The sequence below is a fragment of the Urocitellus parryii genome, chromosome 7 (assembly GCF_045843805.1).
Source record: "Urocitellus parryii isolate mUroPar1 chromosome 7, mUroPar1.hap1, whole genome shotgun sequence".
Lineage (NCBI taxonomy): Eukaryota > Metazoa > Chordata > Mammalia > Rodentia > Sciuridae > Urocitellus > Urocitellus parryii.
The window spans coordinates 77204641-77225133 of NC_135537.1; the positions used below are offsets into that span (position 1 = coordinate 77204641).

General features: G+C 36.8%; 1 protein-coding gene across 1 annotated transcript in view; it reads left to right on the top strand.

The window, feature by feature from the left end:
- Window positions 1-20493, top strand: part of Pxdnl (peroxidasin like) — a 454066-nt gene that overhangs the window by 148131 nt on the left and 285442 nt on the right. The window contains exon 2 of the mRNA XM_026394395.2: window positions 11032-11103. Within this exon, the coding sequence (XP_026250180.2) occupies window positions 11032-11103 (72 nt within the window). The remainder of the gene's footprint in view (window positions 1-11031; window positions 11104-20493) is intronic.

Consider the following 20493-nt stretch of genomic DNA (forward strand, 5'->3'; position numbering starts at 1 on the left):
TAATTACTTGAAAGTCAAAAGAATTTTTTATGAAGGTCAAGGAAGGAGAGAAAGGGGCCCAAGGCAGAGACTGAGGGATAGTAACATTGTAGAGATAGTCCCAAGAACATGATTTAGAAAAGAAATTGGAAATAGACTGTTTATAAAGACAGGAGAAGAGCAAGAGGAACTTGAGGAGCAAGGCAGCAAAATACCACCAAAAGGACAATCACAATGACCACCAGTTTCACTGAGTGTCCATCTAGAGTGGACATGCAACCTAGGCCAGGACCACATGCATGAAGCAGGAAAGGAGGAAGCTGGCTTGCAATGCGTTGAAGAAGGAATGCAGCTAAAGTGCGAGACGTGGAAATTAACTTATCTTAAAAATAAGTTTAGGAACTGTTATTTTTTTAGTTGTTTTTATTGGAACACAGATATTGGCATAAAAGATAAAGCAAAAATATATTAAATAATTTACTAAAATTTTGTTGGATGAAGATATGTTTTCCAAAAAAGGATATAACATAGCTGACAAAGTTTAGACTATTGCAAAATCTAATATCTCTGTCAGTTCCCTTGTGTAACTCCAGGAATGAAGTGGTAAATGTATAGACAGATGATTCCCAGCAGTTGGCAAACAGGATACATTTCCCAACACTTGGGTCGGTCTGGTGCGTGACACTCAGGCACTGAAATTCAAGTGACAGTGACCTGCTTGGTTAGTCTCATTTCTGTTAACTGGGTGTTTCTTTTCTTTCTCACAGTTGATTTTGAATTGGAAGAAAGTATATTTTGAATTTTCATCAGACAGCATGTTTTTGCTAATGTGTTTTTTTTTTCCCTTTACTGATACAACTGTATGTTGCTGAACTGAAACTGGTTCTATATTTGCTTTAGATTTCTAGTATTTCCTTTTTTGATTTCCAGTATTTTTTATTTTTTCCAGTTACAAATCATAGGTGGTTCATTCTAATTTTATTGTTCTTATTATTTTGGTTTAATACTCAGGATCGACAGTAATGTTAGGGATACAAATTTTCCATTGTGTACATAAAGGTAGTGAGACAACCTCTCTGATTAGGCAGAGATATGGTAACTAGACGATGACAATGTAGTATTTAAAATGTTCTAATAGCAGAATATATGTTGATACCCGTAATGTTTTGATTACTGGTACACATTAGACACTATCCCATCAACTTTGCATGCCTTAGGACATTTAATACTGAGTTTCATTATTCTAGTTTTATGATGAGGAACCTCTGAGACAGTCACATAGCTGGGATTGGCCAAGTGTGACACAATCAAGTATGTGTCCCTGCTCTGAAGTCTGCTTTTCTAACCACTATGCTATACTGCCTGTCATTTCAAAGGCCTGACAGGAGCACAGGGGAATTTCCAGAGAGTGGCTGATGGGGACTGCTTCTCTGTGCAACTGAAGGATGGATGTGGAGGCTCATCAGTAGCATTCCAGTAGTTTTGACATCAGGAAGCACCCAAACAGATGGTGGCCCAGCTCTTCTTCCTTCTGACCTTCTTTAAGCATGCTCTCGAGGTTTTGTGGCATCTTTGACTCCTCCATCCCTGTGAGAGAAGCAGAAGAAAGGAAATGGCCTTCTAGGAGAAGAACAACACGTGTACACATGTAGGGTTGTAAAACAGTGTGGTTAGGGACTGATGAAAAGTTCCACCCAGTGGGGCTGTGAAGGAACCAGGGAAGCCCAGGGTATGGAGCTGAATAAGAGCTATGCAAACTGGCTCAGCTCTATTCATAACAGGGGCATTAGGGGACCTAGGAGTACATCTCATACCCGACAAGCCCCAGATCACCAGATAAATGGTCCAAGACCAGATGGTGGGGTGATGTTTCTGACTCCCCCAGAACAAAGTAGCAATCTAGCGATAGGAAACAGGAAGGAAAATCAGGATAAATATAGGACAACATAAGGATATAACCAAGTCTGATCTCAGTGACTCTGTAAGACTCTTTCTACTTTCAGACGATGTTTATTGGGTCACGTGCAAATAGGCCTGCCTTGTTCTAGTGGGATTGCTGATGCTGATACTGACCTGTCCGCCCTCCCAGGCACAGGAGCATTCTGAAGAGCCACACAGAATCCAAGAGAGCATAAAAGAGTGAAAACTATTGCATAGTAGAATACTGAACCTGATACTATGGATTATGTTAAATAATTACTTTCAAAGGCTAAATACTATTATTTTGAAAAAGATTTTCAGAAGGAATGACAAAGTGAGGAATGTCTTCATATTCAGCAGGCTATGACACTTTGGTTTTATATGAAAATCCACTGAGAGCTACTTATTACCAAATAAAAGACATGATTTGGTATAATATGGTGTTTCATTACCTTTGAGTGAAGCTTTGCTATTGGCTCCTATTTTCACATGCAATGGATGGTGACTCATATTCAGTCTGTGGCCTCACACTGTGACATTCAGGACAAATTAAGCCACCTCATCTCCCTTGAAATCATTTCTCTGACTTGGAAGACAACTACCATTTAGTGACACCTGCTGGAAGGACCAAATATGCAGAGGATGAAAATATCTGGAACAGACTGTCAAGGTTTTTGCAGTTTGCTCTGGGTTTCCATGAATAGGTATATTGTCTAGAATTATAACACTCTTTTTACATTATGATCCTCCGAGTTACCTGAATAATGCAGCTGTACCCTTGCATTAAGTACTGACTTACCTTGGACAGGTTAATATCTTCCATTAACTGTGTCACTATTAGCTTCTTTGTGGAAACAAATAATGTTAATTTTAACCAGGTAATCCATGAAAGAGAAGGGATTTAGCATGGAGCTCTCACTGTTCTGCCTGAGAACAGCAGGAATTTTCTTTTACATAATGAGGTGGAAAGTGTGTTCATGTGAGGATCAGGAGACATGTTTTTGGATGCAGCCTCTGGACCTCAGTGGCTGATGGTGAATGTACTTGTCCATCCTGGGATTTCAGTTTCCTCACAGTGTGTTGGAGCTCAGGTGGGACACTGGAGGCAGAGCCTGCTGTGTGAGCAGATATCCTGGAGGGTTGTTCCCGGCGGCCACTTCTTTTACTTTTAGGGAAATGATATATTCTGGGTCTTAGTTTTTCAGCTCTAAAATCAGCATGTTAACATTTGCCTTGCAACGGTAGTGTTCATTTTCAGCTTGGCTGGATATGCGAGTTTGTTGTAGTTCTCTCCCCTCCCCTTGACTTTTTTCTTCTTTTTCCATATGTAAAGTCAGAGGTTGGAGGAATCGATCTGTACACTGGTTTCTTTTTAAAAAGAAATGGGTGTGGCTCAGTGGTAGAGCATGCACTTAGTGTGCATGAGGCCCTGGGTTCCACAAAAAAATAGAAATAACAAAATGCTCAAGTTTTTAAAGGTTATAAAAGTATTGGTCCTCTGTTTGTTGTTGTTATTATTGTTGTTGTTGTTGTTTTTTTTTTAAAGGAAAAGCTGGGTGTGGTGGCTCACACCTATAATCCAGCAGCTCAGAAGACTGAGGCAGGAGGATTGCAAGTTCAAAGCCAGCCTTAGCAACTTAGCGAGGCCCTAAGCAACTTAGTGAAATCCTGTCTCTAAATAAAATATTTTTAAAAAGGGCTTGGGGATGTGGCTCAGTGGTTAAACACCTCTTGATCCAATCCCCAGTACCAAAAATAAAATGAAATGGAAAAGAAAAAAACAAAACTAGGACATTAAAGACAAGTACATCCTTTTAGATTTTGTGTGTGTGTGTGTGTGTGTGTGTGTGTGTGTTGTCTATTATCTTCTAATTTTAACTCTCTAGGGCACCTGACCGTGCTCAGCGCTTTAAGACCCATAAAGTAATCGATTCCCTGATCCCAGGGATTTTGTGAACAAGCACTCAGCACAGAGAGCCTCAATTCTGCTTGGTCTAATCCACAAGCTTGAGAGGGGACGAAATGGTTTCTAAAAAATAATGTGGATCTGGGTGGGGAATTTCATTGAGGAGCAAAATGAAAAAAAGCTTGATGATGGAAGAACAGTTGTAAAGTTGTTCTAGTATCATCTTTGAAACCTTTATAATATTCTTATGTTTGTAAAAGCACTTTATCCATTGTTGTAGATATGTAGCTAAACATCAATATGTACAAAAACAGGAAAAAAAAATAAGTTAGCCCACAACCATGTGTACCAAACCGACCCTGGAAAAGTTCCCATAGGGTCTGGCTTCCTTTCTTGGACTCCTACGGGGTTGGCTCTGTGTAGACTTGGTTAGAACAATGACTACATACCAGGGACCAGGGTGTGTGTGTGTGTGTGTGTGTGTGTGTGTGTGTGTACATGCAGGCAGAGAGATTTAAGCCAACAGACCTACTTACACAGAGGAGCTGATGTTGCAGTTCAAGTTCAGGATTAATCTGCAGTCAGAATTTCCTTGCAGGACCTCAGTCTTTTTCTTTTAAGGCTTTCAACTGATTGTTTAAAGCCCATTCCCATTATAGAGGGTGATCTGCTTCATTCAAAGTCAGTTTATTTGAATGTTAATAACATCGAGAGGAAAACAACACAAAAACACAAAACCTTTGGCACAGCGGCTAGAAGGGTATTTGCCCCAAAGTGGGTACAAAGGGTACCGTGGCACAGCATATGGGGACTATGCAATGAGAAAGCAGGACAGCAGCTGAGGGAGGGGACAGCAGTGGGTCATGGGGATCATTGAGAGCTAGGTCAGAGTGACCACCTGAGGGCTGGACTAAGGCAGCAGTCTACCTCACGCTCTGAAGCCAGTGATGGTCCTGTGGCTGCCAGGAGTGTGCAGATGTGAGCTCCTTACAAATGAAAGGATGACCCTGCTCTTGGGAGTCATCTTGCTTCCTTCTGCCCTTTGAAGAGTTCATGGAGTGAAGCAAATGGCGTACATTTCTTTCCACAGTTGTGTGTTTTTGCCATTACAGTGACTTAATCGTATCCCCACCTTCAACAGGAATGCTTTTGGCTCAAGAATGAATCTGCTTGATCTTTATTTCATGAAGATAGGCTTTCTGCCTGAATGACTGTTTCTTGGTTGTATGAGAAACAACTAGCAAATGCAAACAGAGAAACAGCCTGTTAAGACAGGTGCTGAGAGCTCCAGTTTATTTGTTTTGCTCTTTCAGTATGAGATTTTTTTTTTTTTTCCTAAAATGGCCAGTATTTTATTCCAAACAAAGCTGAGACTGTCTTTAACCCCGGACATTATTAGGAGGTTTGCAGCATGGTAGGACCAGCTCTGTGGACTGGGTATGAGATTTAGACTTGTCATTTTTTTTCTCTTAGTGAAATTATGCTTCGGGTCCCAGACTAGGCCTAGCTAGCAAATATTCTAAGGGGATCACAGTCATCTTACAACTGAAACTGGACTGCACCATCCATGCCACACACATCATTGAATGTAATCTTAAAAATGGCTTCTGCAATTGTTGTGTGAATTAGTTCCAAACAATTGTATATATATATATTTTTTGTACGTTAAATGTTAGTTTGTTTAGTGTAAACATAAAATGTGGTCTAAATGTTACACTAAAAGGTGGCATTTATAAAACATGCTAGGAACCTCAGGATCTAGACAAGGCCTGGACCTCTCTCTCTTTGTGTCTTGCTCTGGACATTTTTGACCATGAATGGCTTGTGGATTCCTATAGCCCTCTGTCTGGCATGCACTATTACTGAAAGGGACCACATGGCATGAACTTGAGATGCACTAATTCCTTTGGGGCTAGTCCACCTGCTCTCTGTCCATGTTTCTTTTTAACTCCCACTCTGTTATAAGGAATCATTTAAAATCCTTTTAGCAGGAGAATCTTCTGGTTTGAGTTCAAGCTAAAAACCTATCTCTGATTGGTTAGAAACACTGATTCCAAATTACTTACTATGAAGAACACATAATATTTCCTTCTCAGTTTTTTTTTTTTTTCAGTTTGGATTGGAGGGGAGGGGAGACAGGCAAACACATCATCTAATTTTTGTTTTACCATTCTTAATAAATTTTCTGGTTTCACTGGCTCTCTGAGTTCCAGTGAAAAATGGGTGGAATGAAGCTTGTATTATCATGAATATTCATCAATATTATATCTATAGAAATTGAAGCAATTGTGAAGGATATATAGTAATTCAAATTTCACTCTGCATTAGGTCAGCTTTTCAATGCTCTACCTAAATACCTGAGGGTATTTTGGCTCATATTACAAGGTTAAAAGGTTTATCTTGGCTCACTGTTTCAGTCCATGATTGCTTGGCCTTGTGGCTGTGGGCCTGTGGGAAGCAGAACATCATGGTCGGGGAGTGCACAGTGGGGCAAAGCTGCTCACTTCATGGCAGCCAAGAAGTAAAGAGAGAAAGAGGAAGGAGCTGGGGTCCCAATATCACCTTCAAGAACAGGTCCCCATGATGTAAGTTGCTTTCATCAGGCCCCACCTCTTGAATATTCCATCACAATTGGTGACCAAGCCTTTCATATAAGTACCTTTGGGGGGCAGGTAAGGTCCTAACTATAGCAGAATCTAAATGTGTAATGAGTGAGTGGAAATGTAATACTAAACTTTAGGCTAAGGGAAATGTTATGGAAACAACACATTTTATATAAGCCAAATTGCTAGTGACCTATCTTGACCAAGAGAGAGGCAATCTGTCTGGGAAAAATAAATTGCATTCTGGGGTAAAATTTACACAGAAATCAGCCCGATGCAAATTTTATGGTCATCTGAATTTAGATGATCTAATTTGGGGTTTAATAATATCAGAATGAATTTACCCTTTTATAGGTAACAAATTATACGGTGCTCTGTATATATTTTTAAATGAAATAGTTAAAACTATGAGGGGAGGCCTTTCCCTAGAATTCCAGTTTACAATGCACTTGACTGTAAAATTTTGTGTGACAGAATACTGCCAATTAAAGAAGACAATTATTAACATATTCACTGGGTGCATTTGAATACGCCTTATTGGAATTTATGGGAAACAAAATATCAGTGTTTCTAACTTTGCTTCTCAGGCAGAGACTCCCTCAGTGCACATCAGAGGTGAGAAGAGGGCATGGCCACAGTTCATGGACCATGCTTCTCACAGTCCACTGAACAACCCTTGGGATCTCAGAGACCTCACTACAGCACCACTTTACAAAGATATTTTGTATTTGTGTCAGGGGAACTTATTTTTGCACACTTGTGAAGAAGTACAAGTAAGGAATTCTGATAATAGGCATAACACTTTGACTTTCATATCAATCCAATGGCAAGTTTAAATTTATAATTTGGTGATTAGCTCAAGCATGGTTTTGCATTATTTTCAATTAATTAAATTACTGTTACAATGTATTCAGATGAGAATATATTTGCAATTGACATCATGTTGTAAAATGGAAGATATGCACACCCTATGCTGACAATCTCAGTTTGGAATATATGCCCTAGAGAAAGATTTTTTTTTTTATATGCACCAGGAGATATGCATGCTTGCTTTGTTGCACTGTTGCTTTTAAACAGTGTTGCAAAAATCAGGGAAAAATCAGAATGTCTGACCCTATGAGAACATACAAAGGTATAGTGGTCCATCTGCATTGTGAAGTACTATCAAGTATTTAGGAATAAACATTCAGGCTTTTGTGTGAAGACAAGGAATAATAAAGAAATGATATAGCGAGAAGGGAGAAGGGAAACGTTGACAACCATGTAAAGGTAGATGCATTTTTGTAAAATTAAATCCACTTAATATTTTATACTTACCCACATATTATATTCGCATATTTATATATGCATATATTTGTTATGGTTTGAATATGAATTGTCTGCCAAAAAGCTCATGTTTAAAAAGCATGATCCCCAATGCAACGAGGTTCAGAGGTGGGGCTTTTGAGCAATGATTATAGCGTGAGAGCTATAACCTCATCTGTTACAGCTCATTAAATGGATTAATCCATTTAATGGATTAATAATTTGAATGGACTACAGGGTGGTAACTCCAGGCAGATACTGCAGAAAGTAGGGCATTGGGGTTGTGGCCTTGGGGATAATATCTATCCCTGGTCTGTTGTTTCCGTCTTTTTCTCTGCTTTCTGGTTGTTATGAGCTAAGAATTTTTCCTTCTCCACACTCTTCTACTATAATGTTCTGCCTCACTTCAGTCCAAGATCAATGGAGTCAGTTGACCGTGGACTGAATCTTTCAAAATGTGGTCCCCAAATAAACATTGCCTCTTTTTAATTGTTCTTGTGAGGTATTTTGTTTATAGTGACAAAAATCTAACATATTTTATCTTATTATTATGGTTTAGATATGAGATGTCCCCCAAAAACTCATGTGTGAGACAATGTAAAAAAGCTTAAAGGTGAAATGATTGGGTTATGAAAGCCTTAACTTAATCAGTATATCGATCCACTTGAATGGATTAACTGTCTTTACTTCCTTGTGCCATGTTCTGAGTTGTTTCTTTTTCACCACATTCTTCCACATTTTTCTGCCATTATGTCCTGCCATACCTTGGGCCTGGAGGAATGGAATTGGCCAAGTGTGTACTGAGACTCTGAAACTCTGAACCCCAGATAAGCTTTTCCTCCTCTAAAATGGTTCTCATCCCATCTTTTGGCCACAGCAGCAAAAGGCTGATTGAGACATTTTTTACATGCATATGTATATATATTTGGAGAGAGGTGTCTAACTTACAAATGCCTTGTATTTGGAGAGGGGAGGCAGACATAACAAAAAGACTGTGCCTAGAGGAGGTCTTTTTCTATAACGTGTTTTTATATGTAATTGGTATAGTAAAAATGAAAATATGTAGAATTATACTAGAATGAACTTTATCAAGATATAAATAGCAGTTAATTTTTGATGTGGATTCTTCTATCATTTATATCTTTCTGAGTTCTTCAGAAATTTCAAAATCTAAAGAAGGGAAATTGTTGATCCTTTTATATTTGCTTCCTTCTTATATTGTTGGAACCTCATTGCTGGGATCATTATTAGGAGTTATGATTTTAAAATGTGAGGAGAGTCCTTTCTGTAACTATTAATTTAAAGCTTCTATTTTTATGGGAAACTCATGGTTCTTAGCATATATAGGTATATAACTTTATATCTTATATGTTTATATAAGGATATAGGGAGGGTCTCATATACCTTACAAAGTTTCCTTCTAATTTAATCTAATCACATCAAATAGCAATGTATGTTGCTTAAACAGTGCATTCTATCTAATGAGGATATATTCCCTGGGTTATTTAATGATTTTACTGGAAAATAACAGCTCCAATGAAACTGTGCATATTCTACTAAAGTCAACACCAGAGAAATGTAAAATGGTGAATGGGATTTAAAGATAGTCTTATAAAGATGTGTGAATTAAGTATTCTAAGAACAATTATTTGTGGTGGTAAAGAATTTTGATAAATTAATTAAGTGGAATTGTTGATGGTTTTCTACTATAGTAGTATGATAGATTTTGTCTTAGTTTTTACTAATACCCAGTGAGTGACCTGTAAAATTTCCCTGATATAATTCCACTCAGGTCTCACATTTCCAAATAAATTATTTCATCTTTCATCTATGCTCCTGCATTAATATTAGAAACTCAGTTCAAATTAGCATATCAAAATCGACACACATGGCTTCATGTGTCTGAGTAGTCAAAAGCTATATATGATATCCAGGCATACCTGGGTGTCTCTTTTCTCAGATTTTGGCACTATTTCTGCTTGGTCTTATTTTTCAAGCTGGGTCTTTCTAGTTTGGGCTGGATGGACATTAACATCCCTAGATGCTCCTTTTCCTTGGGACTCTGAATTACAGCTAATGACTGTAGCTCTATTTCTTGCAGCAGCCATATCAACACTCACAAGGTCCCCAACTTGCCTTGCATGGTCTTGTATTTCCCAAGGAAGAAACAAGGCATGTAGAGAGAAGCTGCCCTCAGCTGGTTGGCCTCTTTCACCCTATTCACAGCAGGCAGAGGCACACGACTGACATTTCCACCATCATCAGTGGAATGAGGGCAGGTGGTTCTCCCACTGACAGAAGGGTCCAGGCAGACCAGTAATGAGGCTCATCGTAGGAGTATGATATTTGTGTGTTCCTCACAGATACTCTATGCTCTAGTGTTGTAATCATTCACTTGTTCATCCTCGCTGGAGCCTCCATGCTCAGTTACAAAGACCCTACTCTGCTTATCTTTGTAATTCCAGTACTGAACATCGGCACCTAAGTGACACTTGAAAATTCTCAGGCTGACTAAAGCAGTGTTTTCATTGCTGAACAAAAACATTGGTATGGAGAATTAATTACCTCTCAAACTACAGCCATGTGTCCGTTAATGATGGGGGTGTATTCTAAGAAATGTGCCATTAGGTAATTTTGTGGTGGGGTGACTATTGCCGTGGGTGCTTAAACGAAGGCAGCTGTGATGTCCGTAGGTGATAGAGTCTTAGGACTACTGTCATATGTATGTTCTGTCATCAGCTGAAATGTTGTCATGCTGTTTCTGTAATTATCCTGTTGACTCGCTTTCAAATTCCTTAGAAGACCATTGTATTGGGCTGGAGGTGTAGCTTAGTGGTAGAACACATGCCTAGCATGTGCGAGGTCCTGGGTTTGATCCTTAGCACCTCATAAAAATAAATAAATAAGATGGGGGTATTGTGTCCAACTACAACTAAAAAATAAAGCATATATATATATATATATCTTTAATATATGAATATTATTTACCAAACCAAATATAGTCAATTGGCATATCGCTGTATATAGTATATATTTTGGAATCAACTATTATCTAAAGTAAATGGCATTCTGCATCTTGACAGGTCTCTAATGACATTTTTTCTGACATTTTGAACTAGCATAGAGCACCAGGTATGAATCTTCTGCTGTAAACAATGTACATATCTAATGATCAATGGGTGACGTGCACTAATCTTGTTTTAATTGTGTTTAAATTTAGTGCCGTATGTTTGGTTATAAAAAGAAATAGACTTCTAGAAATAATGACAGAATAGAAGTCAACATGTTGTAATTTTCTTCCCCTTTTTATGTTCCCAGAGACTTGAGGTTTAACAGAATAAGAGAAATTCCAGGGAGTGCCTTCAAGAAACTCAAGAATCTGAACACTCTGTGAGTACTTATTGCTAATCTGTGGGGTTCCTAAAATTATGACCTACTTGATTTGAAATTTACCATGAAAAGTCATTTTGAAAATAAAGAACAGTCTATAGAAGAATGAAATCTAGTTAGGAGACTTGTAACCAGCATAACTGAGTTGCTTTTTTCCACAGCCAATATTTTTCTTTACTTCTGAACTTGGAAGATATTCCTCTTTATCTGTCATTTATATTTTACTTGCTTAGAAAAGTTTCTCAAAATGAAGAAACTGAGAGAAAGAGTGATTATATACCTTGTCTGTGGGTCCCCTGGTGAAAAAGCCATAGAATGGAATTAAGACTCATGACTTCCCGAGTCCAAAGCCCCTTCTCTCTCCAGTATATTGCTGTATTTTATTTGCGATATCACAAGACCCCTATAAAATCACATAGAAGAGAAAAATGACAATTTTATGGCTAAGCACTGATAAAATTTTCCAGCGTTTAAAAACTTACATTTTATTTACGGAACAGCTATCCGTTATCTCTTTTGTATTTAGCAGTTTGTGGGCTTTGGATTCAGACTCAAATGTACCTGAATCTGTAGCTGATAGTCTGTGCTGTAGCTGATAGTCTGTCCTTGTGGAGTAGTCAATAAACAAAACCCCCACTGTGTGGTGGCAGGATTGTAAATTAGTAGGAGCATTTAATCAATAAAAGAGTTTCCTCAAAAGACTAGGCATGGAGCCACCATCAGACCTAACTATATCAATCCTCAGTATTTCATCCAAAAGAATTAAAGTCACTATACTATAGAAATATAGGTATACCCACATCTATAACAGCATAATTCACAATAGCCAAGTTATGGAGCCAGCCTTGTTGTCTGTTAACAGGTGAATAGAATAAGAAAATGTGTTGTATACACACAATGGATGAAAAAGAACAAAATTATGTCATTTGCAGGAAAATGGATGGAACTTGAGAGCATTATGTTCAGCAAAATAAGCTGAACTCAGAAAGTCAGGAGTCATATAGTTTCTCTCATATATGGAAGACAGAAAAAGAAAAAGGTAGGGCAGCATCTCATAAACATAAAAGGGGGACAAATAGAGGAAGGGGTTAGGGTCAGGGGAAGGGAGGAAAAGAGGGCAAGGGGAGGTACTGGGAATGAAAATGGCCAAATTATATTACATGCATGTATGAATTTGCCACGATGAATCTCACTATTCTGTATATATAACAATAAATTTTTTTAATAAGCCAAGTATAGTACATAACCAATTTTAAAAAAATATGGTAATTGGAGTGCTTTGAACAATGATGACAGGAGGCTTAAAAGTATTAAGAGTGCTCAGTGTTTAAAATCATTGATTTGAACCCCCAGAGAGAATACACTAAAAGTTAAGAATATCCAGTGTGGCTAATCCCATGTGAGTCCATTTGTCTTCTTGTCATAATATTCTCATAACAGAGTTAGCAATCTTATCAACATGGTTCGACTTCTCACCATCTTGTGGCCAACTTATCCTTTCTAACTTTAGAGCTGAGATCATGACTTTACTTGTACTTTTCCCATCTGGTTCCTTTCCAATAAAAGATGCCTGTATATACATATTTTATCATCATGTCTTCGGTTGGGAGGATATAAGAGCATAACAAAGTAGGGACTGCAGGATTTATATATATATATATATTTTTTTTTTTTTTTAACAAGCAAGCAATTCTTTAACATTATGCACAAAAGTTTCTTGGAGTGCTTGTGGACATGCTTCTCCCTCTTTAGCAGAGGTCTGATTTAGTGCCTCTTGGGGGACAGCATGACTGAAGCCTTCTACCACTGTCTACTGAAACATGTAGATGATAAATAAGTATCATATTTATTTATGAAATTGCTAATATTACCAAAGTTTATTAATAATGTTATTTTATTCTTCATTTGAGATAGTTGACACTTAATTTTTTTTTTTCTGAGAATAGCAAAAACTGATGATTTCTATTGCAGTTAGGCTATTTTGGAATTATAATGTGTAATATTAGTGATTAGTGAATAATCCAGCTCTTCATTTGGAAGAAACTATGCTTATAATTAATTTTTGCTTAACTCTTTTAATTCCAAAACCATAATAGAAAACGATTTAGTAATTAGTGTGAATGACAAACCTTGTTTTTTGCTAGTTGCTTTACACACGTTATCTCCATTTTCTGCTACTATGTTCTGTGGTAGGTGTTGTTATTTATAAAGAGATGAAGAGACTGAGGCTCATGACTAATGTAATTTACCCAAGTTCATCCAACTCAAGGGGCAGGCATTGTTCACCCATAGTTTGATCAGTGAACTTTTGGACTGTGTGGTTTGTGGTGACAGAATTCAGGAAAGCTATTTCCTTGGAGTAATAGATGGTAGATCACCTAAATAATAAAGTGTATGTGTATGTGTGTGTGTAAGTGAGAGAGGGAAGGAGGGAGGGAGGGTGGGGGGAGGAGAGGAAGTTCAGGGTGGAAGGAGGAATTGTTCTTTTCAGAAAATGAGCTAAGAAATGAGACATTGGGCTGGGGATGTGGCTCAAGCGGTAGCGCGCTCGCCTGGCATGCGTGCGGCCCGGGTTCGATCCTCAGCACCACATACAACAAAGATGTTGTGTCCGCCGAGAACTAAGAAAATAAATAAATGTTAAAATTCTCTCTCTCTCTCTCTCTGTCCCCCTCTCTCTCTCACTCTCTCTAAAAAAAAAAAAAAGAATCATTTGGCATAAAATCAGAACTTTCAGCCAATTTGGAAAGCTGTATGGAGATTTCTTGGAAAGCTGGGAATGGAACCACCATTTGACCCAGCTATTCCCCTTCTCGGTCTATTCCCTAAAGACCTAATAAGAGCATGCTACAGGGACACTGCTACATCAATGTTCATAGCAGCACAATTCACGATAGCAAGATTGTGGAATCAGCCTAGATGCCCTTCAATAGATGAATGGATAAAAAAAATGTGGCATTTATACACAATGGAGTATTACTCTGCATTAAAAAATGACAAAATCATAGAATTTGGAGGGAAATGGATGGCATTAGAGCAGATTATGCTAAGTGAAGCTAGTCAATCTTTAAAAAACAAATACCAAATGACCCCTTTGATATAAGGGGAGTAAACAAGGACAGGGTAGGGACGAAGAGCTTGAGAAGAAGATGTACATTAAACAGGGATGAGAGGTGGGAGGGAAAGGGAGTGAGAAGGGAAATCGCATGGAAATGGAAGGCGATCCTCAGGGTTATACATAAGGACATATAAGAGGAAAGGAGGGGTAAGACAAGCTAATACAAATCGAAGAAATGATTTACAGTAGAAGGGGTAGAGAGAGAAAAGGGGAGGGGAGGGGAGGGGAGGGGAGGGGAGGGGGGATAGTAGAGAATAGGACAGACAGCAGAATACATCAGACACTAGAAAGGCAATTTGTCAATCAATGGAAGGGTAACTGATGTGATTCAGCAATCTGTATATGGGGTATAATTGGGAGTTCATAACCCACTTGAATCAAATTGTGAAATATGATGTATTAAGAACTATGTAATGTTTTGAACGACCAACAATTAAAAAAAATAAAAAAAAAATAAACAGAAATCTCCTAAAAAAAAAAAAAAAAAAAGAAATGAGACATTGAAAATTCCTGAAACTCTAGTTAAGAGAAGACCCAAGGGTCTTTACTAACTTATTGTAAGGGCAAAAGTAAATATGGGTCAAAATTTTAAAAATAGAGTGAAACATTTCATGTAAGAATATGAAAAAATCTTCACCATATGGCTCTGATACCAATATAGCAATATTAAGTGTTCCCATGTCTCTGGGCTGCCTTTGTACCACGTTGCATAGATGCTCCTTTTGTCTCGTGTGGTTTAAAACAAATGCCAACCACATTGGTCCTGTGTTATAAAAGGGAAGGATTTCTCAGGAACAGTTGGCATTTTGTATTAAACCCAGAGCTTGTTAAGAGGTTTATTTAAAAAAAAAACACCCTGGAAATATTATGTATTATCAAAGTCTATGAACTACAGGGTAAGCTCAAGGATCTGTTAACTAAACACTCTAGATTTTGCTCCCAAAGTGCAGCCAAGTGAGACCTGGCAGAACTTGGTGACTCACCACGATGTGTCAACCTTCCAGTTTCTGGGAGAAACTGATAAGAGTAATATGCTTGGGAAGCAGACTGGAATTCCATGGTGGACCATTCAATTATGTTTATGAAAAAGATGCTTTCTGGCCCAAGGTAGTCTAAGTTCACGTTGAATGTCCTCTGCCACAGATGTGGAAATAGCAAAGGGTAAGGGATCCTGGTTTCTTTTGGTGGGCAATAATATTTGAAACCAGAATCTGAATCATTAAATATGTAACTGTATACATACACATACACACACACACTCACACACACAATCATGTGTTTATATTGATGCCTCCAGATCAATTCTAATGTCACATTGTTTTTCCCCTCTAATTTCCCCCCCATTCCATATTCACATCTTTTTGGAATCCAACAGTAGAATATATTTACTTATTTAGTAATTTTATAGAATGCTCAAAATAGTTTCAAAACTATTTTACACCAAGCATGACATCACAACAAGTATACTAAATTAAGTGGAAGATGGCTGTGCGAGTCTTGTTTTCTTGTGTGTCATGGAGAGTGCAGTCAAAATGCTGTATTTAAATTACTCAAATTAATCTTTTCATTCCTCTGAGTTTATCTATTTGCTACATAATTAGATTTGTTTTCCTTTACATTGATTTTCAGGATTTGTTTTTATCTTGTTTGATACATGGTTCGTCCTCTATTTCCATTAATTCAGTATCTCTGGATTCCACCAATCATGGATTAAAACTATTTGGACAAACAAATCACATTTGTACTGAACATGTACAGACTGTTTTTTCTAATTATGATTGCCTAAACAGTACAATGTAAGAACTACTTATGGGGCATTTACATTATATTTGCTATATAAATAAATTAGAAATGATTTAAAGTCTATAGGAGGATGTACATAGGTTATATGTAAACACAACACAATTTTATATAAGGCACTTATGCAGCAACAGATTTTAGTATGTACAAAGTCCTAGAAAAAAATTGCCTATGGATACTGAGGAATGACTTTAATATTGATGCAAAATTCAGATTTCATGTGTTAGTAATAAGATTTCATGTGTCTTTATATATATATATATATATATATATATATATATATATATATATATTACTAACTTTGTCACATTGGTAACCTTAGGTATAAGTATCCCATTAAAATTTAATATCCATTTTTATGATTTTTTCTTTTGATATGTTTATATGTATACATGTATTTGATATATATATATATATATATATATATATATAATATTTTGTTTTGATATATCTTCTTATTGCAGCTTCTTTTTTGCACAAAGGTGACACATTTTACTTTTTATTACTTAATGACATCTCCTGGACCTCATTCCGTTAATAGTTCACAGTCTTTATAGAAATATTTAAATGGCACCATTGTATTCAATTGTTCGAGTTCTGCATGGACATTAAAGTTCTCCCCAACTTTTTTGTTCCTACTAAATATTATGCATAATGAAATATCAAATTAACTTGTTCACATATTATCTTCTACTTGAACGTAAATTTTTAGGAGTGAGGTTGCTAGATTAATGGGTCAATGCTTATACCGTTTGTTGAATGTTCCTAATGCTTCCTATAGCAGGACAATTGACACTGTCACCAACAATGCATATGGATGTCTATTTTACTATAGACTTGCCCAGGCAATGGTCACCAAGTTTTTAAATTTGATGATTTTTTTTTTTTGCTGATCTAATAGGTATGAAATGATATCTCAGTTTAGTTTTAATTTTCATTCTCACATCTGAGTGAAGTTAAATCAATTTTATATGCTTAAAGGCCTTTTGTTTACTTTTTCCTGTGACCTGTCTGTTCATGCCCATTGTCCTGTTTTATATCAGGAGTTGACAAAATCTTTATTTTTAACTCTTTATATTTATTTAGCCTTTTTCTGCAATGTGTGGAATAAATATGTCAATTTTTAATTTGTCTTTCCTGAAGATATTCTGTTGTTTATAGTACTAAAGTTTTAGTTTTTAAATTTTTCAGTAGTTAAATTTATGCGTACTGGGGCTGGAGGTGTAGCTCAGTGGGATAGAACTCATCTAAAATGTGCAAAGCCCTGCATTCCATCCCCAGCATCATAAATAAAAATTACCTCCTTTCCTTTTTTTGCTTTTAATTTTTGAGCCATAATTATAAAGCCTTTCCTTGTCCTGAATTTATAAAAGAATACACCAGATTTCTTTTTAACAGCTGTATGGTTTCAGATTTTTACATTTAGATCTCAGATCCATTCAGTTTCTTCAGTGCTTCTTGTATAAATCCAATTTTATCATTCTCCAAGTGCCCAGCCTTGGTTATGCCACCGTTTATTTCAAAAGTTCACTGATTTAATGTCACTTTTATTACATACTAGATTTTCATACGTAGTTGAGCTAATTTTCAACTTTCCCTTCTTTTGTACTAATTGACTAGTTTTAGAACAATCTCTTACAGAAAAATTGAGCTGCTAGAACAGAATTCCTCTCTGTTCCCCTCCCTTGGCTTCACACAGCTTTTTCTCTTATACATGTCTTACATTAGTATGGACCATTTATCACAATTAATGAAATAATGCCAATATCTGATTACTAACTAAAGCCCATCATTTACTCAGACTTTCATAGTTTTCACCTATGATTTTTTTTTTTCTGTTCCAGGATCCCATCTAGGGCCCCACGTTACATTTAGTTGTCATGTTTCTTTAAATTCCTTTTGGCTGTGACAGTATTTTTAGAATTTTCCTGTGTTTGATGACCTTGGGAATTTTGAGGAGCACTGGGCAAGTAGGTCATAGGAGGTCTCTGTAACATATAGTGCTGTTAAATCACATATCGAGTTTTTTTTTTCTTTTGGTTTCTTGCTAGTGTACAAAATGCAATCAATTTTTTTTGTATATTGGTGTTGTATTCAGTGACCTTGTTAAATAAATATTAGTTCTATTTTTTTGCTTATAGATCTTTTGAATTTTATATGTACATAACTATGCTCTTTGGGAAAAGAGTTTTTCTTGTCAATCCTTATGTATCCTCAGGGGACAGCATCTTCTGATTTTTTGAAAAGATTGTTTTGAGAATAGAGTGGCATACAATGAAGTAGTGATTGATTTGTGGCAAACTACTGACAACTGATCATTCTGTCTTTGCTCCTACATGATTATGAAGTAAATAAATTATTCTTTCTTTTATTGCTCAACAGTTAACCTCATCACTAGTTGCTAATAGACAATTTTTTCTCCACAAATTTGGCACTGCAGCATAAATCCCATTCAGCTTCCCCAAAATGTAGGAATTTTTCTGCCTATTGACCTAATTTGATCCCAGATGTGGTTCTCATAATGCAGTTTCCCATAACAGTTGGGTCAGAATACCGATGGCAGTGGTAGACAATTGGAAAACAGTCACAGAAAGGCAACCAGGGAGGGAACACTCTCTTTCATCTTAGGATGGTCTCTTCCAAATGAATTTTTCTTCCTCATAGTCCTACAAAAGGAAATTACAGCATCAGCAGAATTGAGGGGTCTTGATGTCTATCATTCAAGTCTTAGCAGTAGGTCATGGCAGGAATATTTAGTGGTGACTAGAGGGCTAGTGGAAAAAGATCCAGGCAGATCAGAGAAAACTCCCAGTTAGTAAATAGCTGACTCCAAGATCTATGTGTAGAATTCTCAATTTTGTTTATCTATAGATTTACATGATCACATTTTGAATACTATTCTCAATCTCTTGACTCAGTCACTATTTTGCTCTACATAAGGGAGTAGCTTTTGTAATACAGTATTCCTGTGGAAGGAATTCAAAGGTCACTAACTGGATTTTCATTTTCAAAAGAATATTTTAGTGGGCTGGGGATGTGGCTCAAGCGGTAGCACGCTTGCCTGGCATGCACAGGGCGCTACGTTGGATCCTCAGCACCTCATAAAAATAAAATAAGATGTTGTGTCCACCAAAAACTAAAAAATAAATTTAAAAAATTCTCTCTCTCTCTCTCTCTCTCTTTCTCTCTCTCTTTAAAAAAGAGGTGTGAAATATTTAGTCAAAAATTTAAAAATACAAATAAAATGCTCTATTCTGCATAATTATTAGGCACCAAAAAAATAAAATTAAAAAGTTAAAAAACTAAAATGATGAAAAGAAATCAATAACAACAACATATACAATATCACAGTACTAAATATATTACTTAGTAAAAAATTTGAAAAAATTTAAACACTATTTATTATTTATCATATACATGTTATATGTGAAATATTATGGCAAAAGCTTTACAATGACTAAATATATGGCCTTGGGTAAATTATTTACTTCTGGGATCATAGTTTCTTCATTGATAGGGCTTAGGGATTATGTCTTCTCTAAGCATTAGAAATTCAGTTATTTGTAACAGAAAAAAAAAGATATGGCAACAGAGAAAATTTATAAGGAATATTGTTAAATTTATAGGTTAAAACATAGAACATATTTCAAGATTTCAAGTCCCATCCCAGGCATAATGCTATTGGAAAATTCCCCTGTTTCATGTAATAGGTTGCTTTCAGGTAAATGGGAAGAAATGATTATACCAATGCTGGATGTTAGGGTTTGGATGTGAAGTGTCCCCCAAAAACTCACATGTGAGACAATGCAAGAAGGTTCAGAGGAGAAATGATTGGGTTGTAAGAGTCTTAACCCAATCAATGATTTGATCCCCAGATGGGGATTGACTGAGTCGTAACTAAAATGGTAGGGTTTGGTTGGAGGAGGTGGGAACTGGGGTGTGGCTATGGGATATATATTTGGTACCTGGAGAGTGGAGACTCTCTTTCTGCTTTCTGATCACTATGTGAGCTGCTCCCCTCTACCACACTCTCCCACCATGATGTTCAGGCTCACCTCTAGCCCCGTGGAATGGAGCCGGCCTTCTAGGGACTGAGACCTCTGAAACTATGAGCCCTCAAATAAACTTTTCCTCCCCTAAAATTGTTCTGGCCAGATCCTTTAGTCACAGCAGCGAAATAACTGACTAAAATACTGGGCTCTGTCTTGTCACTTCAACTGCTGCCGTGTTTTTTTTCCTTCAATGTACCTTGTCTGAAGAATTGAACACACAATTCTCATCCAAAGAGCTTTCTTTTTTTTCCACCGGATTGTTTGGGGGCATGGGCATTGTGCTGACATTTTTTTTTAATTTAAAAATTCTTCAAAAATTGTAGACGAGATGGTTGTACTTATATTAATTGTTTTCTATATTATTATTTATTCTTCACTTTTGCATCCTAGCTACCAGAAGAAAAAGAAAGCCACAGCATA